Source organism: Cebidichthys violaceus, unplaced genomic scaffold, assembly GCF_023349555.1.
Source record: "Cebidichthys violaceus isolate CVI_PGR_0920_01 unplaced genomic scaffold, fCebVio1.0.p SCAF_36, whole genome shotgun sequence".
Taxonomy (NCBI): Eukaryota; Metazoa; Chordata; class Actinopteri; order Perciformes; family Stichaeidae; genus Cebidichthys; species Cebidichthys violaceus.
The window spans coordinates 1,510,982-1,538,708 of record NW_027176550.1 but is presented as its reverse complement, the minus strand read 5'-3'; the positions used below and the strand labels follow the sequence as shown (position 1 = coordinate 1,538,708).

General features: G+C 41.3%; 2 protein-coding genes across 3 annotated transcripts; one reads left to right on the top strand and one right to left on the bottom strand.

Annotated features, from left to right (window-relative positions):
• Positions 1 to 7,767: 7,767 nt before the first annotated feature.
• Positions 7,768 to 11,932, bottom strand: tmem100a (transmembrane protein 100a). Of its 2 annotated transcripts, none has more exons than XM_068725847.1 (2): positions 11,744 to 11,932; positions 7,768 to 9,965 (listed from the first exon to the last, which is right to left on the bottom strand). In XM_068725847.1, exon 2 carries the CDS (start codon positions 9,840 to 9,842, stop codon positions 9,444 to 9,446), a length of 399 nt encoding a protein of 132 aa, XP_068581948.1. In that variant the 5' UTR covers positions 9,843 to 9,965; positions 11,744 to 11,932; the 3' UTR covers positions 7,768 to 9,443. The 2 variants fall into 2 exon arrangements, with proteins under 2 accessions (XP_068581948.1, XP_068581947.1); XM_068725846.1 differs by having other exon boundaries at positions 7,768 to 9,926.
• Positions 11,933 to 13,640: 1,708 nt separating this feature from the next.
• Positions 13,641 to 19,376, top strand: pctp (phosphatidylcholine transfer protein). Its single transcript, XM_068725838.1, has 6 exons — positions 13,641 to 13,792; positions 14,788 to 14,905; positions 15,368 to 15,447; positions 15,535 to 15,706; positions 16,375 to 16,442; positions 18,169 to 19,376. Exons 1-6 carry the CDS (start codon positions 13,664 to 13,666, stop codon positions 18,241 to 18,243), a joined length of 642 nt encoding a protein of 213 aa, XP_068581939.1. The 5' UTR covers positions 13,641 to 13,663; the 3' UTR covers positions 18,244 to 19,376.
• The last annotated feature ends 8,351 nt before the right edge of the window (positions 19,377 to 27,727 follow it).

Here is a 27,727-nt window from a genome sequence, read left to right as displayed (position 1 = left end):
CCTGTTTATTGGACCTATGCACCTCCTCTTTCTTCGTCTTTTTGGATATTATAAGGTACCTCACATTCCCTGACTGTCGCTTACTCACGTAAATGCATTAATTTTGTGTGTCCATGCACGTGAAACCAAGAAGATCGCATTTTTGTGACTATTTCACAAAACTGCCATTCTGGGCTGTAAATAGGTGACGTCTTTCAGATAAACGTCAGCGTTGCCCTTCGTCGTTCCCCCTCGTCTTCCACTGAAGCAGTAATGAACATCACATGCAGGCATGAGAACAATCAAGTACAGTATGTTCCTGTAATAACTGAGAGCAGATCTCAGAGGGGCTCCGATCAGGAGTCGCTTCCTAACGATGCCCCCCCCCCCCCCCCCCCCAAGACGGAGCAGAAAGTTCTTCTATTCTCCAGAAATCTTGTGCAATGTTCAGCCTCTATGTGAAAGAACAGGAGGGCAACGGAAGTACCATTTTTTTCACCATTTTAATTTAGAGCATGTGTCACACACAAGGTACTGAAACGTATATATATTAGCCAGGAGGACACATCAGCATAGGAGGCTTAAGGAATGTATTTTAACGTAAAGTAGAAGCAGTGAAAAAGCAATAAATGATGGGTGTAAATGTTCAGAAAATTACTTTTCTGTGTCAAGAGAGTGGTGGACCAATTTATTGGTGTTAACAAATTAGATTTACATTGATTGAAAGCTTAGAATCTTACTGAAAAGGTTATTTCAGCATTTTTCTTTTTGGACTTGAAGGTTTTCTAAAAACATATTCCTGCAAACGACTGGTGTTATTGTAGAGTTGTGTCTCATAAAGAGCTGAAATGAAAGTCGATTAATTGTTCGATTGAGTGATCGATTGTCATATTTTAAGAGAATTATTCTTTGGTTAAAGCTTCTCAATTATTATAAGTATATTATGAGATGATCTTTGATCATATTGTGTATTTCTTTACTTTTTTTTGTCATTTTATGAACCGAACAAGTCGTCGATTTACTGATAAAACTAAGTTATCGTTCGTTGGCTTGTGTCTATTCATGATTCAAGATGTTCCTCCTGTAGTTCTTTGTTTGATCCTCATGAACAGAGAGTTTATTAGGGACAGGAAGGGAGCCACAGCGTCTGTTGTCTCCACCATTAGATACTATCTTATTTTCAGTATCTTAGGGTGTGTTTTTCAAGGACGTACTTGGCAAATACAAACCGTTTCTTCCTCGGTCTGTAAATAAAGTAAATCATTTTGAATGGCGCAGGGAGGAAATGAGAAGGTGTGTCTGACATGGCCACAAAGACAATGATGTCATGAGAAGTATCGTCTTCACAGCTCTGGGTTTCCTTTTTTGTCCGAACAGCTGAGCGGCTTCGTGGCGCTGAACACTTTCCTGCCCGCTGCCTCGTAAACCTCCAACTCACTCCATGAACTCTCTCCAGGTTCCTCTTCACACAGAGGTCTAAACCATGACACCATGAGTTTAAGATTGAGATCAGTCCAGTAGAAGTGTTGTGAATGATGATTCATCTGATAAACGAGAAACACTCCCACATCTGTTTCCAAGCATGAAGCCCCTCCCTACACAAAATTAAATCAGCTTTGTGTTTAATTGGGCTTTCTGAAGAAGGTTTTGGGGGCAAAAGTTGAATTACATGTAAATTGTACTCAGGAGATCTAAATGAGCTTTAACTAAAGCCAGAACCAAACATGGTGAAGCTGCATCAGCTCACTGCACACCGATGGAAACAACTACCTGATGGTCTTAAATGTGTCGGAACTTTAGTCACTTTACATTCAGAGTTCAATCATTCTCCCATTTTGATTTATTAACTTTCTCTTCTCAACAACTATTGGATGTGTTGTCATGAAATTGGCCACAGATGTTCATGTTCAAGTTTGCTGATCTCCTTTTCTTCTTGTGCTTTATCAGGTCACTGAAAAGTGAAGCCAAAGCGTCATGTCTTAAAACCTGCATTCTCTCTAGTGTCCACCAGGGGGCGACTCCTCTGGTTGTATAGAAGTCTAGTCTAAAATGACTCTACTTCTCTCTTGATTTATTCCCTCAGTAAACATTGTAAACATGAGTTTATGGTCTCAATCTCTAGTTTACAGTCTTCTTCAATACAGCATGATGTTCATTTAGTACATTATGCTCCATTTAGAGTCAAACACACCATAAAGCAGGGGATGATTTAGGGGGCGGGGCTACACGCTGATAGTCGTCATTACCACGGCGTTGGGAGTTGTCTGTGAATTTGTCTCACAACTTTCACTATACGTCTGCTTCTTACACACAGTCTGTGTTTATATACAGTCTGTGTTTATGCTGTAGCTGTATTTTATGTTTAGTGCCAAGTAGCAAATGTTACTAACACACTAAACTAAGAATGTAAACCTACTTAACATCGGCGTGTTGAAGGAATAGTTTGGATGGTTTGAAGTGTTGTTGTAAGAGGTTCTTACTGTTACTACAGTAGAAGGAGTTTTGGAGAAACAGACACGGGAGCAAAGCAATGTACTGCTGTGGACGTATTTTAGACACCAAAGAATGTAGATATGGATTTAAATGTACACTATATTTACCTTGGTGTCAGACAGACATTTCTGCAGAAGAACTGAAGCCATTGTCTATCCTCTCTTCATAGACACATAGTCTATTTTACCAACAAAGTTGCTGGTCTACCTCAAGCCTGATCAAGCCTCCGTCGGTTTGTTTGTTTGTGTTTTTGCGTGACTGTGGTGAATCCCAACTATGTCTTTAAAACACCAAAGTGTGCAGCAGTGCATTGTGACAGTACGCCTCTTGGATGAAGTAATAGGTTCATGTAGAGCTTTGAAGTAGAATGTTTTGTTGTATTAGAGATGACACCATCGTCCTGTTGAAGAGGGAATTGTTATAAAAACTGGGAGGAACTGGTCAGGAAGCGCTTTCTCTTTATTATGTGGTGGAATGAGGGCGAACCGAGTCGGCGGCACCTCTGGGACGGCGGCCAGCCAACACTTTCAGACACTCCAAGAACCACTGGCAGCACATGAAAGAGCCAAAGAGAGAGCATGTCGTGCAGAGCTAGCGACCGCCGATGTGCCACTGTCAAACACTGCTGGCCCTTGTTATGGTGAAAGAAGAGGTTTTGAACTCTGACATGGATGCCAATGGTTTGTTTTTTTGTCCATTTGTTGGCTTCAGGCGTCAAAAGGCTTCTAACAAACGGTCGTTAGAAGCACGGCCTCAGGGATGGAGCGGTGGACCGACCCGCCCTCCGTCCACCACTGTGGTCCCGGCTGAAATAACAATTATCGGTTGGGTTATCTTGAAAAGATTCATGTCCCCCTTGAGGTTCCTTGTAATCACACATAGACCGTATAAACATGGACCTAGTCTCTGTGACGTCACCGATAGGTTTCTAAAGAGACATTTGTGAAGCGAATGGAAGTGGGTGGCTCCGGCTGGCGCCATCTTGGGTTTTTGGAACCAATTTCAAATTCACCAATCTGCACTCGAGGGTGGAGCTGTGGAAGAGCGAGGCTCGGCGGTTGCAGGAGAGGTTAGCATAACAAACACTAAGTTAGCAGGTTACGCTATTACTAGCTAGCTAGCTTGGTTAGCAAAGTGCATCCCTAATTCATCCATTCACATTAGCTATTGAGAGCAAAACCATTTTTTGTACCAGGCTGTAAACGTGTTTATTTCTGCTGTAAATTTGGGCATTTTAACATGGTGGTCTATGGGGATTGACTCACTTTTGAAGACAGCCTCAAGTGGCCATTTGAGGAACTTTTTTTCTGTTTTCGTTTAGCACTAATTATCAAATGTTAGCACGTGTTTAAATGCGTCTTATAATTGTATTTAGAACAATAAATGTGTAAGGTGTCATTTAATGACTAGGTTTAAGATAAGAGGGTATATTCAGGTGTTGCAGCAGCACAAGGATAGAAATAAGTACAGATAAATTGAAATAAAATGATTAAAAAAGGATACAAATTAAAATAGAAACAATACAAGGCAAGTCTTGGGGTGCCAAAGATTTCTGAATCCGTTCCTTTGATATTTTCCTTACTTCAGTGATCATAATCCCCCCAAATATTTGATGCTGTGGTTATGAAAACAAAGTGATCATGGAGCAGGAAGGAGCTGAGCTGGTGCGTGAGACTGAGAAGCGGTTCATGCAGACACAGTTTGGCTCACCTTTATGTCCGGCGCCGAGATTAACTTCCTTCCAGTGGGGCGGTGTCCCTGGAAGAGACACCCACAACGCCACAGCTGTTGTTCATGAGCAGATCCACAGCCCACTATGCTCTCGCTCAAGATCTTTTACCGCTTTGACTCTTGGTATGGTAAGGTCTATCCACCGGTTTGGTTCAGACTTTCATGGTCCCCTGAGGATGAACCCTCAGGACTTTAGTGACTCTTCTTCTTGTGCCACCAGTAGTTCACTGTGTTCACTCATCATGTGAAATATCTAAACGTCTACTGAATGGATTGCCATAACATTTTGTTCATGGTCTCCAGAGGATGAATCCTCAAGACTTTGGTTATCCTCCGACTTTTCCTTTTTGCGCCACCAGCAAAATATGAATAAATTGGTTGCAATGAAATTTGGCAAACACATTCATGATCCCCTCAGGATGAATTGTAATAACTTCCCCAGTGTTCCCCTGATGTTTCACTTAGCGCCACCATCAACATGCTGACATTAGCATTGACGTTAGCATTTAGCTCAGAGCACCATTGTGACAAAGTACAGAAATAAGCTTTATTTAAATAATCATATATATATCATAAGACATTTCACCTCATTTAACCCTTAATCCTAAGCATTGTCGGAGCAGTGAGCTGTACTCTAAAGCGACGGGGAGCAATTTGGGATTCAGTGTCTTGCTCAAGGACACTTCGACATGCTGGAGCCGGGAAACAAACCGCCAACCTTGCAGTTATTAAAGCACGAACCGCTACCCACTGAGCTACAGCCGCCTTCAGGAATGACAAGAGAGGAAAAGTCTTGTTGATTCTGGAACTAAATTACAATCTGATGAAAGAAGGATTGCCTAAAACCTCCTGGGTTTCAGTTTTGATCCGCCGTCTCCGTCCCTCGACACCCAAAAGGTTTATCTTTGTTCTCGGAATACACGAGAGCTCGGAGCCTTTTTTCCTTGGAACAGATCTCATCAACATGTCAGCATTCGTTCTGTCGACTAATGTTAACAGTCGGCCGGCCCGAAGCGGGTCAAATGGAACACTTGGCTCCTCCGTGGCTCCAGGTTAGTTCTGAGCGACTGTCACTTCAGTGCAGCGGACCGGCGGGACGGCTGTCAGGTCGGGTCTGCTTCAGCCCGTTTCAGGAGACTGACTGCAGCAGGATCCCCGGTAACGCTGAGCTCATTACGCTTAATTGCGTTGAATTTGGACAATGTGCGATCGGTTGTGCTGCAGTCTGGAATTTCAGACTTCAGCTCGATCCTTTTGTCGTAAGAGGTGGAAAGTAAATTTATGTTTACTCATTCAAGAGACGTTCTATTCATTCAGAGGGAATTACTCTCTTTTCTGTCCTTTCCTTACTCGTTTTTTCGCTTCCTTCTTTTTGGCCACTTTTCCTGTCTTCCTTAATTTATTTATTTCCTTCCCACGTTTCCTAAAATCTTTTCTTTTTCTCCTGTTCTACTTTCTTTGCTTCCTTCCGTTTGGCTACATTCATTATCCTTTTCCTTCTTTCTGTCTCCTCTTTCATTCTATTATTTCCTTCTCTCTTTTCTTCCGCCTGGTTCCTTCTTTCCTTTCTGTCTTCCTTGATTTCTTTCCTCCTTTCACTCTTTTTTTCCCCCTTCCTGTCTTTCTTGATTACTTTCTTTTCTTCCTCCCTTTCCTATGGACCCTTATTGAAGTCCTTCAATCCCTCCTTGCATCCTATCTTTCCTCGTTATCTAATCTGCAAAACCACAAAACTGAACACATGTTTTCCTCCTACCGATGAAAAAGAAACTCAATTAGATATTTTACTTTTTAATCTGCAGGACTATACTACGAATTCATGCTACTTAAGTTGTACACCTTGTAATAGAGTATTCCTCTGCTGTGTTGTAACTGATTCCGCTTAGAGGACGCGAGTTCTTCGTCCTGTTTATTGATAAACCGACCCGGCAGCGTGGCACAGGGTGGAATGACAACCACGCCAGGCGCAGAAAGTGACGCACGGAGTCCCTGCAGGAGGTGCCAGCAGTGCGTAGAGAGGCCGGTGGAGAGAGCACCTGTCAAACTTCATATCAAGTCACCCGCTTTTTCCAGCCTCAGTGTGCCCACCTCTCTGACCTGACGAGGCAGGAGACGCCTCACCGACGGGTCGTGTGTCCCGTGAATGTGTTGATCTGATCCGATCTCCGTACAGTAGCGGCCCTTAGCCGACGGGGTGTCGGAGGTTCTCCTCTGACGCAAAAGAAAACCATTTAGTTGTAGTGTCTGGTGTCACGGGGGCCTATAAATACGCTTCCAGGTCCAGGCTATTTTAAACCTCACAGGGTCAAACAGGAGAGGTCAACTTCCTTTTACCACAGACAATTTAAAACGTTTAATTATGCGGAGGATCATTTAGACGACGTACCAACTGGTGCAATAAATGATGGAGACGTGGAAATAGATGGTTAAAGGGCCGGTTCACATTAAGAAAAATAACACGCTAATGTTTTAGTCTAGCTTTGCGGCAAGCTTTCATTTTGAGGGTTAAAGTTGATTCTTGACATTTAAATTGTTATCACATGATTTAAGTGTTGAACTTTAGCAGTTGTTGTATTGAAGACGTGATCAGACTGCCAGCACAAATCCATGTTTTTGGCACATCCAGATGAAGTCTGGACAGCAAAAAATCGGATCCAAACCACATTTTGGAGGCGAATGAAATAAGATTCCATTCCAATTTCTACAGATGCATCTCAGTCCGTTGCTCAAATCGGATGTGAAAGTGTGGAAGCGCTGAGTAGGAACCATGCTGCTACTAGCAGAGCGCTATGGAGGACAGACAGAGGAGACCGGGAACTTTGACTTTCTGCTGCTTCCCCCCCCCCCCGACCTAAACAGCTTGATGGTTTTTCGATGGCGAATGTTTCTGCATTGGAAAGCCAGCGTAGCTACTGACTGCTGGTGATGCCTGGACACACACTTGCAAATAATCTTGACAAACAAGTCGTAATTGCCTGCAGGCTGAATTCTTTTGGTTTTATTTGCAGAGGTTTTCCAATAGCTATCTTTGAGACGTCTGTCTCCACCCAAATACAAGAGTGGTGAATGGGAATTACATAAGTGGTGCTCAAAGCAAACTAAAATTCTGTTTACCTCCGTTGGGTTGGGTCTTTGTTATTTGAGTGATCGGACCCTTTAATTAGTCGTGACATCTATAAAGCCTCTTTATTTAACTGCAGTCTACTGTCATTACAATTCAAGGCTCAAGAAATAAACATTTCCTTCAATTCAGCACTGAAAGCAAAGAGCTGACTGTTCAAATAATAACTCTTCCCTTCTGCAAAACATACCTCGTCTCAAACACTGACGTCAACTCATCAAGAGTCAGGTTTCCTATAAGCAGTAAAAGCCTCACCGATGCGGATTCAGTATCAGTGTGGATGTCGGCCATTAATAATAATAATGCATTTACATCTAGATGATTAAAAGACAAGTGTTGCCTTGAAATCGTTTGTCCACCTGAGGGCACTGACATTTCAACTTTAAAATGTTCCCTTCAACATAACCATTGAAACTCGTTGTCCCAGCTGTGAAACGATTACGTGTTTGTTATCAATCAGTTTATTAAACCTCATGGCGTCCTGGTCACAGCTAATACATGCAAATGATTACATGGAAACAAAACATATGCAACAATAAGTATTTCTTTACCGTATGGAGGTACACTGGATAATAAGCGATCATCACCCAAAACAATATTCATTTTGACGTCCAAAATTTGTCCAAAATAAGCAAAGCTACTCACAATTCAACCCAGTCACCAGGGAAAATGTTGGCATTGTATGTTTCTGCAAACCTTGGATATGTGGAATGTTGACATTTTTGCATTTGGTCAGAGCGAGTGACGACGAGTACAACAAGCGTCCGTTATTGAATGTTATGTGGTATAATAAAGAGTACAAGAAGAGAGAAAGTCCAGTGAGGACAGGTGGGAGGAGCGGTGGGTGGGTCAAACAAACAGGACTTTCACCAAGGAAGAAGAGTCGTTATTTATAGATGGTGTTCCGTGTGTTACATTGCGTTGACTTTACATTGTTACATTGCATTGTTGCGTTACATTACTTTGCTGTGTTGCATTGTTGTGTTGCATTGTTGTGTTGCGTTGCTGTGTTGCATTGTTGTGTTGCGTTGCTGTGTTGCATTGTTGCGTTATGTTGTTGCGTTACTTTGCTGTGTTGCGTTACGTTGTTGCGTTACGTTGTTGCGTTACTTTGCTGTGTTGCGTTGTTGCGTTACGTTGTTGCGTTACGTTATGTTGTTGCGTTACATTGTTGCGTTACGTAAGAACGTCTGTGAAAGGCTTTGTTACATTGATACATTATACGCTGTAACATTGTTACGTCATGTTGTTGCGTTACGTTGTTATGTTAAAAACTATTTTTTTTGTTCTAAGCTTAACCAAGTTGTTTTAGCCTAAACCTAACTCACCGCATCGCATTGTTCCAAGTGTTTATTGAGGCTGATATGAAACTTATTTTTGGTTTAGAAATGTCAACATTCAACGTATCCAACAAACAACTCCAAATCTTTCTGTGTCGACTGGGTTGCACAATTCTGGATGAATCACTTAGGCTACTTTATTAGTTAATAGACTTTATTAATATTGAATATGACGATTATGATAATCACAGTGCTTTAAGAGAATATATATTTAAGGTTAGATACTCTCTTGAACGTCACATGTCATCTAATCTGATATGCTGAACAGAATATATTGGCAGATTTTAAAGAAAAAACTCATATTGAGTACCATACTTTCATAACAGGCAATTCCTAATCAATTCCTGTGAGATGATCGCTGAGGCTTCACAAACCGATATGTCCGAGATGAAGTGTGGTAAATGAGGCATGAATCATCGTCCCTGTGTCTTTCAGTTTCCTTCTGCTCTCCTGGGCCTTTCAAACCACAATCCCCCCCATTACAATCAAAGCCGCCACATCCAACAGCAGATTAATGGGAGACTTCCTCAACATCGCTTCGCACAGTGGTAATTCATCTTAATTGTGATACATTCCCGCTGGCTGAGTTCCCAGCTGGCCAGATGCTCGGCGTCTGTTTGACAAATAAATCCCTCACCAAGTGTTCAAAGCATCTGGGCCTTGAGAGTCTGCGGTCAAAGCTTTTACAGGTCAGAAATCCAACACATGCTGGACAACATCTGTCTGCGGCTGGTTCTCCAACTCTCAGAAAACCAGGATGCGCGGTCCAAACTGCCGGTTCAAGTAAAAATTCTCCTCTGGTTTGCGACCAGGGTGGTTTGGCTCTCCCGTCGCCTCTCCTTCTTCCTCTCCAGTCTCAACTTCCAGCAGACGACGCTGGACGCCAAGAGCACCAGTCCTGCCGAGAGGAGCACCAGGCCGAAGTAGGAGATGGTGGATCCGTGCGAGTTGAAGCTGTAAGCCACGGCGGTGACCACGATGCCGGCGATGAGGACCACCACGCCGAAGGGGACGGTGCAGCGGTAGCAGGACAGCTCCGCCCCGCCGGTGGCGGCGGTCAGCTGGATTTCATTGACCAGGGGGATGTTTACCACGGCGGCTGCGCGGCGCTCGTTGTTGTTGGCCTTCTCTGGTGTCGCTGGCGTTCTCATGGCGTCCTCATTGGCTTCTTCTGGCATCGCAGGATCGAGGAGCCTTCTGTTAACCCAACCTCAGACGGTTCCCCGTAGACGACCTCCTTTCCTCTGCTAGGGTCTCCCGGTCTATGCGGAGAAGAAGGAAACCAAACTTGTTGCTCAACCCTGGACACACAGAGACTTCTCCTTCAATTCAACACCACATTTCACAATTTCCACACCACTTTCTGACCGCCTCCACACGCTGCTTTAAAGTAACCTCTTTGCACAATCTCAGCCGCCGCCTGACCCAGTCGGGGGAGTTGTGTCTGAATGACGCAGGACCGCTCGGCCCCGCACGAGCTGAGACATTCCCTGGAGAGCGCAGGATATGACATTACAAACTGCTCCGTGAAATGCGAGGAGCTTCGAAATCACCAGCAATTTCACAAGCTCCCCCCCCCCCCCCCCCCAACTCACGTCTGACTGACAATAAATGGGCAGCACAGTGTCAGTTATACTTTCCATCATTGTCAGGGTTTTCATTAAAAAAAAACAAAAAAAACAGCATTTCCCTGTAGAATTGCGAAAGATCATTCTGACATGCTCCAGACCAGTGGTTCCCAAACTGTGGGTCAGGCCCCTTCAGGGGGTCCTGGCTATGTACTACTGTGGTAATGTATTATGTACACTGTAAATTATTTGACTGTAAATTCACAATAAATCACTGGCCACCAGTTGCAGTGCTTTCACAGTAAGGCATTGTATCATTTTCACAGTAAATTACTGTGTGAAATAACAGGTTTACTAGCTATGTCAGCATATTACTGTGATTTAGCAGTATGTTGCTGTAGAATAACTGTAATTAACTGTAACTTCACAGTAAATGTCAACCAGATTACTTTGATTTAGCAGTATACTGCTGTAGAATAACTGTAATTAACTGTAACTTCACAGTAAATGTCTACCAGATTACTGTGATTTAGCAGTATACTGCTGTAGAATAACTGTAATTAACTAACTTCACAGTAAATGTCTACCAGATTACTGTGATTTAGCAGTATACTGCTGTGGAATAACTGTAATTAACTGTAACTTCACAGTAAATGTCTACCAGATTACTGTGATTTAGCAGTATACTGCTGTAGAATAACTGTAATTAACATATTGCCGTAGGGGGTTTAAACAACCTGGGTGGGGAAAAGAAATTGCACATTTTTTAATTTAGTTTTTTAATTGGTTGATTCCACCTGGATTTCCCCTGACAGAGTGTAGATAACAACAATAATAGACAACCAATTCATTGTTTAGTTATTTTTCCAAAAAACACCAAACATTCATTGTTTCCAGCTCTTCAGGAGTTGATTCCTTTTTCTTCGTTCTATCGGATTGTGAACTGAATCTCTTTGAGTTTTGGACTGTTGGTCAAATAAAACAAACAATTTGAACACATCTTGTTGGGTTGTGGAGAACTTAATAGTATAGTTTATTGACGAAATGATTACTAATCAATGAAACTAATGCTAGTTGTGCTTCTGTTTCAGAAGAATGGTTGCAAGATGTTCACAAAGACAGAGGAATGAACTGCTCAACGTTTACAGTCACTTATTCCCTTCACTTAGGAGAATGTGAACATTTACAGAAAAAACATGTGAAGTCAAATCATTTTAAATAAAAGAGAGAGAGGGTTGAAGTATGTTTCTTCATCTTATTTTACTATATTTGAAACGTGTGCATGTTGCACGTTTATGGTACTTTAACTGAAGATCAGGATGAAGTTATTATTTTGAATAACCCTCTAAATGTCCCTCATATTAATCCGCACCGCCGTTAATGTAAACCCTGCTGTATTCCAGCATGGCACTAAAGTGAATGAACTACCTTCTGACCCGCAGTGCAGCTCGTTCTGTGCAGTGAGCTGAAGCTCCGTGAAGCTCAGCGCAGAAAGACGAAGGGTTGGTTACCTCACAGCCGCGATCCATGGCGCGCAGTCTCTCCTGGATCCTCCTCTGCTGCAGGGAAACTTTGCCTCTGAGTGAAACAAGCCGCTCATGAAATATTCACTCCCACTCTAATCTAATTCAAAGAGTTCGTTTTCTTCTTCGTTGGTCTGAACAGCGTCTCCTCTGAGGGTGGCTCCTCTGCGCAGTCCGCTGCCGGTCGGACTGACGTCCCCATTGAGAGCAACTATTTCAAGTATCGATGACTGGAGCGCGACGTTCACAACAATAAGGAGCAAAATACAACTTCCGGTGATGCTTTTACAAAATAAAGGCTGGCAGCATTTGTTGCAATTACTCTTAGTTCATTAGCAGCATTTATTCTGAAATTAAAATCAGTTAATTTCCGTTACTGTATAGACGGAATGACACTGACACTGGAGCACAATTATACGTATTATATTATATTATACTGTATTATATTATATTATATTATATATTACATTATATTATATTATATATTACATTATATTATATTATATATTACATTATATTATATTATATTTTATTATATTATATTATATCATATTATACTATATTATATTATACTGTATTATATTATATTGTATTGTATTATATTATATTATATTATATTCAAATATATTTTATTGTATTATATCTTTTATTCCATGACATTTCTACTCATAAGTGTGTTCCCGTTGATTTTAACTGTTAGTACTTAAATAGAATGACATTTGTGATAAATAAAATGATAATAAATTGTTTGTTTTTTTACTTAAATACTAAATAATAATAACATTGTATTGTACTTGTAAATCATAATAATTATTACTATTCCTATGTGATGTAAGGTGACTAAGAGTGTTATGAAAGGCACAATTTATCAATATATTATTATTATTATCATTATTAATATTATGCGGGGAAAAAATCCAGCGAAATAACGACTAAAAAGAAACACATCATCCACCAACATGACGGCTATGAATCACCGCTCTGTTACAGAGCGAACTCACGACATCACGCCGGTTCATATCCTGGTTAAAGGGTCGGTCCAGCGGCTCAGCTCGGCTCCTCCAGAAGCTCTGTGGACTCTCAGACTGAGGAACACTAAACAGAAGCTGAACCAGCGACTGAAAGCAACGCTGGGCTCTTATTCTCTGAAGACATCAAGTCAACAGCTGAAACCTGTGGTTTGTGTTCAGATGTCGTGCTTCTACACTGAGAAACAAAACTGTAATGTTCTACTTTGCAAAGATTTACAAGAATGCTTCCAGTTATGCATATCTGACTCAAAGGGCTGTTCAAACAAAGCTTTACATGAACAATACAATTTGAGATAAGTCAAGATAAGACACACCTTTATTGATCTGCAGCAGAGGAAGTCAGTTGCTGCAGCAATGAATACAGAAAAGTATAGAAAGTAACAGAAGTAAATAATAAGAGGCACATGAACTAAAATAAGAACAGAAACTATGAGGCCTCAGTAGACAGAATGACACGTTAAAGTGTGATTAATAGCAGCAGAGTCAACAAGTCTGTGAAGACAATGTACACCAGAATAATGTATAATAAGTAATGGTACTCAGTGTTTGTCTATACTAATATAATATAATATAATACAATATAATATAATATAAAATAATATAAAATAATATAATATATTATAATATAATATAATTTAATATGATATAACATAAAATATAATATAATATAACATAATATAATAATAATATAATTTAATATGATATGATATAATATGATATAATAAAATATAATATAATATAATATTAAATATATATAAAATTCTTCGATCCCCTAGTAGTAGTTTAGCGCTCACGTCAATCACACGCCCTTTTATTTTGAAAGCAGTGACCGGAAGCGCGGTTGTCTCGTGACGGAGGTGTGCAGAGAGGAGCCGTCATGTCGCCGCACTTCACGGATGAGGAGTTCCAGAGCGCGTGGAGGGAGCTGGACGAGCCGCAGCTGGAGGGGGGCTGGGAGCTGTTCGTGGAGACGATGGGGGTCACCATATACCGGCTCTACGACAAGGTAGACGGAACCACACACACACACACACACACACACACACACACACACACACACACACACACACACACACACACACACACACACACACACACACACACTGCTGAAGACCCGGATGAGGCACGAGTCCTGCGGCGCGGTCCCTCTGCAGAGTCTGCAGCATCGTTTCTCCGCAGAGTGATGTGAGGTTGTCATCTTTAACGCGATGCTGCGTGTTTGAAAACATGAATAAACAATAACGCAGCGGTGACGTCCTAGCGGTCAACGTGGGAAGTACCCGGAAACTACAGCGCCAGAGCGCTGTCGGACCCGCTGTACCGGTTCATCACTTATCCTCACAGCTGATTATTAAATACATGCATGACATCAGGAAGAGCCGGCCTTCAACTCGGTATACACTAAACATAGTTATTAAATAAAAAGTTCCATTCATGATTAAAAACACCCTCATTAATTCATTCATTAACAGTCTTCTGTGGGTAATTCCTGCTTCTTAATTTAATTATGAGAGCTATTTAGTCATTTCATATTTGGTTTAATCGTTAAGAAGACGCTGCTTGAGTCTCTAGTAACTCCTAACGATGCTCTACTACCCAGAGGGTCGTGTTGTGTGTGTGTGTGTGTGTGTGTGTGTGTGTGTGTGTGTGTGTACGGTGATCATTGAGGGTTAATATGCTGTCTGATGCCAAAGCCTTAATTAAACTGATGTTTTTTTTGTGAATGGAGCGTGGTGTGACTTTTACTTTCTCTTCAACTAGACACACTGAACCAGTGACAGTGTGTCGGGTTTTACTGAGAGAGGGTGTGTGTGTGTGTGTGTGTGTGTGTGTGTGTGTGTGTGTGTGTGTGTGTGTGTGTGTGTGTGTGTGTGTGAGACGCTGACTGGCTCTAATCACACAGATTGTGTGTGTTTTTTTAGGGGATCGGTTGGCGTGGCGTGGGCGTGGCCTGTAGTCTGATTTTTGCTCTAGAGAGAACTTTCATGTGCTGTTTTTCAGGAAACTCGTCTCTATGAGTACAAAGTGTTCGGCTCGCTCGCCAGCTGCACCGCGGAGCTGTGTGCAGACGTCTACATGGACTTGGCGTATCGAAAACATTGGGATAAATATGTGAAAGGTAACAAAATCCATCCAAATCAACTGTTCCTCATCTGTGCTGCTTCACAATTGGTCCTCAAATTCACATCAGTGCTGTTGAAGTCATCCTCATGCATGAATAACTTTTTCATTGTCATGTTTTCTAATGTTTTGTTACCCTTGTCTTCATGCACCTCTGCAGTGATGCAGGTAACTTTGTCCTAGCTGCCTCCTAGTTTATAAGTGGTGATTCTATTAGTAGTCGAAGTCTCCAAAGTGTCACTTTTTTGGGGGTAAGTCTTGTTGTCCGGTGGTAGCAGAGTCTTCTTCTTGTATTTACAACTGTTGCTGTTAAGATAGATCATAATTCAGCATCTTTTGGTTGCTGTGAGATCATTTTAAAGCCTCTCAAAGCTGCATTCGTCTGTGTCCATCCACCTCGATGTCTCTGATGTTTAATGCTCTGAAGCTTCACGTGTTTTCCTTCTTTTGTTGTCTTCAGAGCTCTATGAGAAGGACTTCAGTGGACAGACTGCGATCTACTGGGAGGTGAAATACCCCGTGCTCCTGTCCAACAGAGACGTATCCTTCTGGTTTTCACTCGGACAAAGAAATGTGAGCGTCAAGCACGGCGTCTGTAGAGTTCCCTAACAGCCCCAACCCTCTCAGTACGTGTACGTGAGGGAGCGCAGGAACCTGGAGGTGGACGGCAGGAAGATCAGCGTGATCCTGGCCAGGAGCGCGCCGGAGATCCCGTGTGCGGAGAGCAGCGGCGTGCTGCGGGTCAAAGACTACAAGCAGAGCGTCGCCCTGGAGAGCGACGGAGGCTGCGGGACGAAAGGTGACGACGGAATATAAAGAGGCCGCTGCAAATGTGTCGAAAATATGAATAGAATCATAAAAATGTGTTCAAGTTATCAGCAGAGATGTGAAACAGCTGTGGGCTCCAGTGAACGTTTGACTTTTATAATTATAAATGGAATGTTTGGATAGGGCTGGGCCATACGTTCATATTGTGATATAGATTTTTATGTATTTTTTTCAGTATTAATATACATAATAAGAAGGCAAATATTTGCAAAAACATAAAATAATACATTCTTAAGTTAATTAATTATTTTACAGGAAAAACTTGCGCAATTTGTTTGATTTTCATTGAAATTTGCTTAAAAATCATTATTTTAAAAACTGAGTTTTAGTAAAACAACCAGATATTATCACATTGTCATGATGCGGTTATCACCCAGCCCTCCGTTATGATTTATGACTGTTAATGTGAGATCTGGAAACTTGTAAAAAAACATATTTTACACCATTTTTCTTACATTTCTGAGATCAAACTATCAAAAACAAAACAATTGATTGCTTAACAAAAGAAGCAATGATCTGCCGCCCCGACATCAACAGTGAACATGTGTTATTATGTGTTATTGTGTGTTATTGTGTGTTATTGTGTGTTATTGTGTGTTTTTGTGTGTTTTTATGTGTTTTCGTGTGTTTTCGTTACAGTTTTCATGAATTACTTCGATAACCCCGGTGGCAGTATTCCTACCTGGCTGGTGAACTGGGCAGCGGGGGTGAGTAACAGTGATTTTCCTGAGGGTATGCAGTGATCATAAAACCTTCACAGCATTAAACCTGATTGACCCGTTTAGAAGCTTTACGGGTCTCTGGCTTCACTGAACACTGACACATGGGTCACTTCCTCACTGAGATCAGCTGGTTTGAATCTGTCAGTTTGTTTCGCCGTCATGTTCTTGAACTGATTTAACGATGTAGTGATCAGGTTGTTTACAGTAGAACGTTGTTTAAAGCTTTGTTCAAACACGGGTTGAAGGGATTATGATTCTTCAGCTGCACATGGGAATGAATAAAGGACTGTAGTGTAGAACCTAGAGGAGGAGGTGTGGTGGTTTGTGATGCATGTGACTCTAGGGGTTTTTCTCATACCCCGATTTTGTGCCTCCTCGATTCCTCTCCTTGCCTCCTCACCTCGCGTCTTAGTCCCGCCCATGGAGATGCAAGTGGTGGATCTATACTGTATCTATAGATATAGATCTATAGATACAGTATATTACATTACATTATTACATTACAGTCATTTAGCAGACGCTTTTATCCAAAGCGACTTACAATAAGTGCATTCAACATTGGTAATCAAAAGAACTACTAGTCACCAGAAGTCATAAGTACATTTCCTTTCCCAAACAAGCATCTAAGAGCATGAAGCAGAGCATAACTCAGAGCCAAAGTACAGTGCAGAAACAAGAATAACAGTTAGTGCTATTAGTAGTACGAATACAATAAGTGCAACAAGCTAGTATGAAAACAATAAGCGCTAAGTGGAAGGCTCAGGGTAGCACTTCCTGAAGAGGTGGGTTTTCAGCCTGTGCCGAAAGATGGGCAGCGACTCCGCTGTCCTGACGTCAGTGGGAAGTTCATTCCACCACATCTATATAGACCTATATATATATAGATCTATAGATATAGGTCTATAGATCTATATCTAGATCTATAGATCTATATATATATATATATATATATATATATATATATATATCATGTCGGGTTTTCTCCTGGAACTCAGGTTTCTCCCCAAACAAAAACAAAAAAACCCCCAAAAAACTAAATTAAATTAAAATCCTTAAAAAAAATCAAATCAGTTTTCAGTGTGTCTGCCTCTCTGGTTAAATATATACCGTATTAATACAATTGTATGACATGATGGTACTGGTATCTGTTTAGGATGTGATCTGTAATAAATAATGATATTCTACAGTAAAAAAAAACAAACATGTGATCTTCATCACTGATGGGTCTATGGATATTTTGAATATGAGTCAAATCACCAAATCATGATCAACGTAGAGGACAGACTGTGTCGAACACGTTGCTATAGTTTCTATGTTTGTGGTGTTGTGAGTGTGACCCTGAGGTCACTGAGAGACGTGGAGCTCCTCTCTGAATAAAGACGAACGGCTGCTTTAAACGGTTTGACGATAATATGATGATGTGTAGATTTAAATGGAATAACAGCTACAAGCGTGAGAACGTTCAGAACATGTGCACATGTTCATCGTTGACGTGCTCAAACAGACCTTTTGACGAGGGTTTTTTTAAAAAGAGGGCGGTAGACGGGTTCACTCCCGGGTCCTCGTCCCTCCGGCCCGCTTTATGGCGTTCCGTCGTTATTGTGAGCAGATGTGCGTTGCGATGGTTGACGTCAGCGAGCCCCGCCTGGGTGGGTCGCCTCGCCGCACGTGTTCACGACGGACGCTCTGCTGTGTGTTCTGTCTCCAACAGACCGGGGTTCCGGGGTTCTTGACGGACATGCAGAAGGCCTGCTCCAAATACAGCGACTACTGCCAGAAGAAATGAACGCAGCCGACCCAAGGGCTCATCAACAAAGGGCTCAGTTTAAAATGAACGATGGTGTCCTTGATCAAATCTGACTCCTCTGTACGGTGTGAATGTGGCATGGCGTTGGCTGCTACCGGTCCTTGGAGCATGCTGTGGACTCGGGCGTGATGTGCATGACCGGCCGCCCTCATCTCCAGGCCGGTGTGGAATCATTGTACTGTAATAATCAACACTGCGTCGTCTCTTTTTGTGTGCAATCACTTGATACAAAATACTCAAATGTATTCTGACTTTGGGGTCTATGCTGTGGGTCAATGATTAGTTCAAACTGCAGCTTGTTGCATACGTTGTTTTAAATTAGTTTACATGTTAAAAAAAGTACAGAAGCCCTGAGACGCAAGTGAGAATAACAAACAAACTGGTGATTTATGTTCTACGTCTGATTTAAATAATAAGACCAGGATCATCTTTTTACGTTCATTACACCGCCAGAAAAGTGTTTAAAGTGTTTGTTGTTGTAATACTCATTTCAGCCACAAGAGGTTGAAGTGCACCTTTTTAATGTTCGAAAAAGTCATAAAAGTATTAAAGTAAAAAAGTATATATATATATATATATATATATATATATATATATATATATATATATATATACATACTTTTTTCACCAACCAAAAAAATGTATTTTAAATGGAATAAATTAAGTAAATAAGTAAGAAAAACATCGATCACCAGTATTCTATTCTTCTCACTTCCCTCTCAGGGCTTCCATATCAATGAGAGTATATATAGATATAACATAATTTGATTTATTCTACTTTATGTTTTGGTCACTGGAATCTTCCCACTGTTCAATTCAATTCTCTGGATTAAATTAATTCATTTGAATGAAGTGAAAATAACAAATCTGTACCTCTGGAGGAGTGTTGTTCTCGTGATTCATGCGTTCATTACTTATGCAAAAGATCACGTTATGATGCTCTATGCTGATTTATTATGGTGCGTAATGATCAAAGGTACAGTCTCTCTGAGCTAATAATGTATCGGGCTGTGCTCCTGTTGATTCTGGTGAATGTGGGTTAATGTGGCCAAGCCTATTACTGTGTAATATTACTGTTTTATTGAAATGAATAAACTGTCATTTTAAATCTAGCACTGTAATGTCATGTTGTCACACAGATAGCATGCTATCATGCTAACCCCAGGACTCACTAATACCTATTATCATTATTATGATTCTATTATCATCATAATAACTCAGCTGGCCCCTCCTCCCGGACCGTACCAAGACAATTACTCCTTTTTAATATTTAACTTTAATACACCTGCTGAAGCCTGAACCACATCTATGAGAAACACCGACTATTTAACATTAATGTATACTATTATCATTCTATATGTTTAGACACTGGGCTGGACAACGTTTCAATTGGGTTAATTATTAACTGGCGCCTTGTCTTCGCGCGCATGCGCACGTAAAGAGAGCCCCCTCAACGTGCGCGAGCGCTTCGCGGCGCGACCGTCCTGACCAGGTGGAGGTGCAGCTGCAGGTAAGAACACAACGTGTAGCATGTTTTATGTGTAGTTACAACATTTATGTGTATTTGTAACATGTGCGCGCTGCCGTGGCTGCTGGAGACATTAATATTCACATGAATAAGAGATGAGTGTCTGTCTGGTGGAGGCTAATGGAAGGCTAGCTTCAGCAGCAGCTAAGTGATGAACAGGTGTGCACAGCTATAGGCGGCTAATGTTAGCATGGCTAGCTTCACAATATAGCTTCAATCTGAAGAGATGTGAACAGAGTTAGATTTACTAAGATTCCTAAATGACACAACCATTGTTTTAAGAGTTATTAATTATGTTGAGCCAGTAGCTTTTGAGCTTTTCTTTCTATTTGATAAGCTTGTTGGGAGATGACTTTATATGTAATATGAGTATTTGAGTGGTAGCCTAGCTCCACTTTGTGACACTTTTGTAGTATTATTATTATTATTATTATTATTATTATTAGAGCAAAACATTGTTTTCCTTGTGGAAGATAAATCCCTGACAATAAAAAAAACAACTGAATAGGTTTAAACTGTTTTTAAAGGACACAATCTGTTAAAGACTGCATCACAATCTGGATGAAACATATTTATCTCCTTCATGATATGAAGACAAACAAACGTCATCTCGTCCATAAACGGTTAATATTACGTTATCAGTTATCATATGTGACTCTGTTAGTGTAACACTTCATGTTGTTTAGTTGGGGTCGGAGTAATTATGAGGTGGCTTCGTTTTGCTATTAAACTTATGGTTTCATTCACATATTATTTCTTAAATGACACAAATGATTGTTTTTATGTTTTGTAATTGTGATGATTGGAGCCTGCATCATTCTGCATTGCATAATGATGAACATACAGCAAAAGAAAGCACTAGTGTGAACCAGTTTACTCTCAGATGGGCTTTATGATGAGGTGGTACTGTGGGCTTCTGGGCTTAGAAGCCAGTTGGCTCCTTTTTAATGTGTTTTTTTTTACAGAGGCCAAATGTTGCCAAATCCAAACTCCAGATGCGTTAATTCATTATAAGACTCTGTTATGTCAGTCTGGACCTGACAAGTCTGAGCTGAGGTGTGAAATGTAGACGAGTCGGCAGTAGAGACTTCTTTTAAAAGTGAAAAATGAGGAGTAACTTTACGTAAGATATCATACGATGTATGAGGATTCGTTTATTAGATTCAATGTTTTAAATTGGCAACGATTATCGGAATATGTACATCCAGGCTCCCTCGTGTGGCTCAAAGGTGAACTGCAGATAGAAGTGTTAAACTAAAAGACTACTGAACATTTATTTGGCGACCGTAACACCTGGACCCAGTCTTCTGGAAATATGTTCGATGTACAATAGAAGGTCTCGCTGCCTCGGAGGAGTCCTCAGTGGAAACAATGAATTGCAGGGTCACTTCCTCGTCGCCCCTATAATGGCTCCTCTACCGCCGAGTTAAAAGTAAAAACCCGGCTGCGACGACGCCCTCCCACCTCTGCCCCCCGTTTCTTCTCTCCGCCGATCGGTTGTGAAGCTGGAGCGTTGGCCCAGATGTTTCCTGAGGGAAGAGTACGCTCACCGTTTCCTATGAGGTCACTTTGATGACCTTTGATTCTGGTGTTTGCTGTTATCTTTTACTGTCTACTGGACCTGTACGTTGACTCTTTTCCCTGTGGTTCTATTTAGATCTGAAATATTGCGTTTCAACAGAGAGAAAGTGGCTGTCAAACATGGTCAACAGTGTCTACGTACCAGCAGACCAGCATCCTGTTAAGATCTCCACTATAAGAGCTCCTGACCGAGTTGATGGTCAGAAACTTTCCTCATTTGCGGTTTGATCGTTAGCTTGTCCAGTGAGAAGATGTCAAAAGCTTAAAGATGGATTATACATCATTTGGTTAGAGATGAAGATAATAAGGATGGTGATGAAGACAAGGCCAAGTATTAAATTGCACAATCAGAATTAAAGCAGCTGTAAGGAACTTTCTTTGTGTTGATTTTGGCGGACCCTGTGGACAAAAGCGGTAGTGTCTCCGTGAGATCTGGATCTGGCGGACGCGTGCGTAAGTCGGTATACTCGCGGTCGACTGTGCACATCGGTCATCACTCATGATCACAGAAAGCTTCGCGTTGCTCATTTAGCTCGACAAATGCAGCTAACGTTAGCCACGTTCAACTGATGTTAGCTGAAGCGTAAGCTAGCTTTGTGTTAGCCAACAGCGTAAATTCATACATTGATGTAAAAGCATGAATCGGAATGTATTTTATCAATAAAATAGACACATTACATACCAGTCCAGGGGGAAAAGGACCAAGTTGGGATCAGTTTTTAATATTTTCAAATCCTCTGTTGCTCTATCGCCATCCCTTTTTAAAAAAATAAATCTTTGGTCAGATATTTTCTTTTTCTCTTTGCTGATCCTGCCCAGAATAATAACAATAATCAGCAATACAAGTTTGTCGACTAATCGTTTATTTTATTTAAATCAACAAATCTGTAAAACTGAGTTTCTCCGCAAAAAATCCCCCAAAAATTTTGCGTATGTCAAAAATTTAATTTTCGAATTTGCTTTCTCTTAACTGGTTAACTAACTACTTCCTGTGAAATTCTGCTTGTGAAAATGTAAATCATTTCATATGATGTCGAGCATTAAGAGTAACTTTATAGAAATAACCAATCTTCTCTCAGTATTACAATATGACGTTTCATAACTCGTTAAAAACCACTTTAACGCGTCACATTGGGAAAACAGCCTTTTGATAAATGCTTTTTTTCTGTAAGAGAAAGCCTAATAATTCATATTTGATGGTATATTACGCTGCATGTATTGGGTTTAGTGTGTCTGAACAGCTTAGTTTTTTGGGGCAGTACTAGATTAAGGTTCCTGCACGACATATATTTATGTTTTACATATAAAAGAAACACAAAACAAGACTTTTCTGGATGAAACTTTGAGCAGCTGACGGCTCTAATTTCTGATGTTTTTGCTCCCTCTGCTGGCGGAAGATGTACATTGACTGTTTAAAGTCACTCTATGAAGAACACATGGAATCAACAGCAGCTTCCACATTTATTTCACTGTCATGAACATTGTTTCACTGCAGGGAAATGAGCCAAACATATATCTGTGATTTAAAGAAATGTAAACTCAATGCATTGATTTATTAAGACTCAACAATATGCTATTTACATTTATTCATTTAGCAGATTATTTGTTTTGCTTGTGTATAATGGACTATTTAAATACAGACAGTTCTATTATAATACACTGCCGTATAATTCAGCACCTTTTTCCAGTCAGTAATATGTTGATATGTGTTCAAAATAAAGTGAAAAATCCAAAGTATGAAGTAAAATGGCTAAATTTATAAATGATAATTAAACCGTTCTGACTCTTATCCTCTTTGAACCCTTGTATGAAGTTCAGAACCCATAAAATAAATGCGTATTAATCTCTTTTTTTGGTTGTTAATGTAACCCCGTGACAAAGGTTCTCATTCCACTTCTGTTATTTTTTTGACGTGAACCGATTCCATGTGAAAACGGCCGAGGTCCGGTTTCGACGAAGCTCCCGTCCGTTTGTTTGGGAATAACAGAGGCGGTCGGTGACACGAGTCAGACGCTCGAGTCCGTCTTCAGCGCAACATTTTATCCTCTGGAATGTGTCGGTGAATAACAGGCAGAGGCTTTTCCACTGCCGCTCTTTGCACAGATGGAAGACAAATATGTTCCTTGGCCGGCCGCTGGGCCTCAGAGTGATTGGTAATATACAGAGTATTTTTATATATATATATATATATATATATATATATATATATATATATATATGTATAATATACAGAGCTAATTAGCTTAAGAAAGTGATATAGTTTTTCTGCTGGACCGCTGCCCCCCCCCCTTCACGTCAGCTCAGATTTCCCAGGTGCCTCTCTGTCTGCCAGAGGTAACAAAGTAACGTCTCCGCTTGGAAACCTATTTTTCAACCTGTTTTTTTTAACCGATTACTATTAGAGATTATTGGTGCACTCGTCCTTGACCCTGAATGGCTTTTTGTGTTTTCTTCTTCTTCTTCTTCTTCTTCTTCTTCTTCTTCTTCTTCTTCACGCCATGGAAGGCCTTTCATAGAGAGAAGGGGAAAACAGGAGGTAACGTTTTTCCTTTCTGTCTTTCTTTCAGAGTGAAAGACGATCCTGTTGTTTCCTGTGATGTCAGGACCAATCCACAGCGCCAGTACAACAGTTAACACCTCAACAAATAAGGTACGTTTCTCATCCATTGTCGTTTGTCACTGTTGTACTGTGCTGTTAAGGCTGGGGTGTGCTTCAAACTAGTTTGTACGACTGTAGTTTCTAGTCAAAAGAAGGTTTCTTCTTTTTCTTTTTCGCCCGTTAATGTTTTGTTATGTTTTGTTTGCGATGCGAGGGACAGATTGTAAAGCCTCTACAAACACATTTAATGTAATCACAAAGTGCCTCGTCTACTGACCGCCACGCCGTGATGAAGACGTGATGACCTCACCTCGTGGTGGCGCCGCACACTTTCCAGTTGAGCCATTGGAAGCCGCTTCACAACTGAATTGATGGAAGTAGTTGACGGAGGTTCAAGCGTCTCCTCGTCTCCGGCTGAGGAGCAGAGCTGAGGAGCAGTCTGTGTCTTTATTTTTAGATGGGGAATTTAAATTAAAGGATGAATGAGCGTGTTCCTGCATCCCTCGTCATGGACACATTACATAAAGTAGATGTGAGTGAGTGTTTTTGACTAAATGAGAAACTGAACTTTGGCGTTATTACATTAGTTTTACTAAATTTCATTGGCAGCTTGTTTTCTCCAAACCCCTCGAGCTCCGCTGCTGCCTCAAACAACAACAATAAAATAACTAAAGTGATTTAAAGCCGTCGATGGCCGTCTCTAATGTCGCGGCGTCTGCCTAACGTTAATTTTTCAGGCTGCACCGGTTACATAATGCACTTTTTCCATGCGGTCAACCCACCGCGGCTCAACGTCAACATTAGGAACTGAAGCGCGGCGGCATTTCTCTGGAGGCGAGTCAGCGGAGTAAATCAAACGGCGATCGGACCCGAGCGCTCGTTCAGATGAGCGGCTTCCTAGAACAGAGGGAGTCGTCTTCAGGCATCTGATCCATGTCGGCGCCGAAGAAGGTCGCTTTCACTTGTTTTCTTTACTCTATATTTCTGAAATGTGAAAGAAAAACATCACTTCATGAGTGTCGGCTGTCATTTACGCCCCTCTAATGGTCATCCAATCAGATCTCAATACAGATTTCAGTCACTGTGAACACAAACGACCCTCTGAGATCTGATGGTTAAAGCAGGTTTTCCTTCCTCATTCTGGGCGGAGAACCTTTCTACGGCGGCAGTGTTTTGTACCTGGTCCATGAAAGGCCTCACAATATTGTCTCAACCACTCACCTGGTATGAAAAGCAGGTTTGGGCTTTTAAACCCGGTTAAAAACAAAGTCGCGTCTGTTTGTTCGGTTGGTTCGGGCTGATGTGAAAACTGTCGATCGGAAACCCGGTGCGGATAAAAAAAAAAAAACGACCGAACCGAGACCGAGGTGGGTTTTGGACTCTGGTGTGAAAAAGCAGACGAATCAATCACAGATAAGTGATTTCCGCACACGTCGTGAGACACCAGCGTTAAAGTGCTGCATAAACGTCCGTCAGTCAAAAGTCAGTGTGAACAGGAACCGAACCAGAACTAATACGCAGTAATGTATCATTTCTTTTCCCCCAAATGAGCCAAACTACAGGTGTGAAAGCACCCAAGAGATGGAGAACAGGTAAATGGTTAAATGTGTACATTTCAAAACGACGCCGCTCGTCTATATCAACATTAACGTAAATGATATGCGCCCAATGTCAATGTTTCACTCCTCATCTACTTCAAAAACAACGTGTTTTAATTCTTTTGCTCGGGCAACTAAGTTGCTAGATTTACCAGCCTGACGTGGCATTTGATTTGCCCAGCCTTATTGTTCGTTGGGCTCACGTTGCTGTTTTCCAGAAGCTTTGATTTCCTCATCTCAGCAGTGAGCGTCAGATACGCTGCAATTAGGACGACCACCTTTTTTTCTTTTTTTTTTACAGTACACTTGCAGTGAATGCTTTCGTGAACTCTGCTGCCCGTCTGTGCTGGCGCACGTTTGATTGCACAACAGCAACGGCAATAACAGCTCATGGGCCGCGTTGCTCCGCACGGTTAGCGCCAGCTATTTGTTTTCTTGGGTTGCGTTCATTAAAAATAATTGTGTTTTCTACTGAGCGTACCACAGACCGGCACCTCCTCTCGAGTCGCAGCTCCTCTGTGGGCCAACATAAGCCCTGCATACCAAGGAGGGGACCAGTGGTGTTTACCTCTCCCTACCGGCAGACCGAGGGTCCTCTCCTCCTCCTCCTCCTCCTCCTCCTTCTTTTCTTCTGTGGTTTCTGGCAGCCAGCGCCAGATTCCTCCATGTCTATCACTGCAATCAGCAGGCCAGACCCGCAGTCAGCCAAGCAGCTTGAAACAAAGCAGCATGAATGGCTGTGCATAAAAGTAGGCGAAGCGTTTCTTTGGTTTATCACGAAGAAGAAGAAGAAGAAGAAGAAGAAGCTGAGAGACGAAGCACAGATCCTTCCTCTGGGTTTCCTCCTCAGAAGAGGAGCATGGAGCGGCACAACTTGTCCTACAGCGTGTTTTAACACCTTCACTATCTTTTTAAATCGCTGCATTTTCTCCCCGATCTGTCGGCGCATTAGGTTTGTGGTTTAGTGTGATTGCCGATTGTCTCCTGAGCCGATCCATCACTCCGACTAAATGAAACTTCCAGGATCCCGCACCTCAAATTAAGTCATTATCCCTCCGGCAGACGATTTTTTTCCTTCTCTTCAACCATGCACATAAAACCAAAGTGCGTGTGCTGATTTGCTAAATGTGTTTAGTTTAAATGGCAGGAGGTGTAAAGCATCCAGAAAATAAGGGTGTGGGTTAAAAATGCATGTAATGCAGAGACATGTTTACCGAGGAATGATAAATAGCATGATTTGCGCTGGCACCGTGGAAGTGCTTTTCTTGGAGCACGGCTTTGCCTTCAGTGATTATTTGGATTAGACTAAATCACACTAATACCCCTCATGAAACGGCAGAGAAATACTAGACCTGCAGTAAAACAACGAGGAGTTTTTCCTCTTTGAAAAGTGAAACTGTTTGGCCCGTGACTGGTAGTCTCGTGACAATTTGATTTTCAGAACAGCTTTTAAAAATCACGAACAGTTTAGTCGGCTGGTTTTATTACGTTGCACTGAAGCTGTCAAATACCTTTAACGGATCATAATTTACCGTTTTAGGGATTAAATTATTCTGATGAATGTATCTTTTTTGTTTGTGGACAAATGAAACAATCAAATGGTGCAACCGGCTCTTTAATCTGTCTGGCTGTCTGGCACAGTGTCTTTATTTTTAACAATAAAACAACCACTCTGATCGGCTCCGTTGTTTTTCCATCACAAATCATCAGCACATCACCAGACTCTGGTTATGCTCATATTTAGGTTTTTATTTTGAGACACAAAGTTATGTTGAGAAGCTTTCTCATGATTCTGAAATATTAAGTCTAAATGTTGAGAAAGTGTTTCATTATTGTGAGATACTGAGTCGTTATTGTGAGATACGGAGTCATTATTGTGAGATACTGAGTCGTTATTGTGAGATACTGAGTCGTTGTTATTGTGAGATACTGAGTCGTCGTTATTGTGAGATACTGAGTCATTATTATTGTGAGATACTGAATCGTTATTGTGAGATACTGAGTCGTTGTTATTGTGAGATACTGAGTCGTTATTGTGAGATACTGAGTCGTTGTTATTGTGAGATACTGAGTCGTTATTGTGAGATACTGAGTCGTTATTATTGTGAGATACTGAGTCATTATTTTTGTGAGATACTGAGTCGTTATTATTGTGAG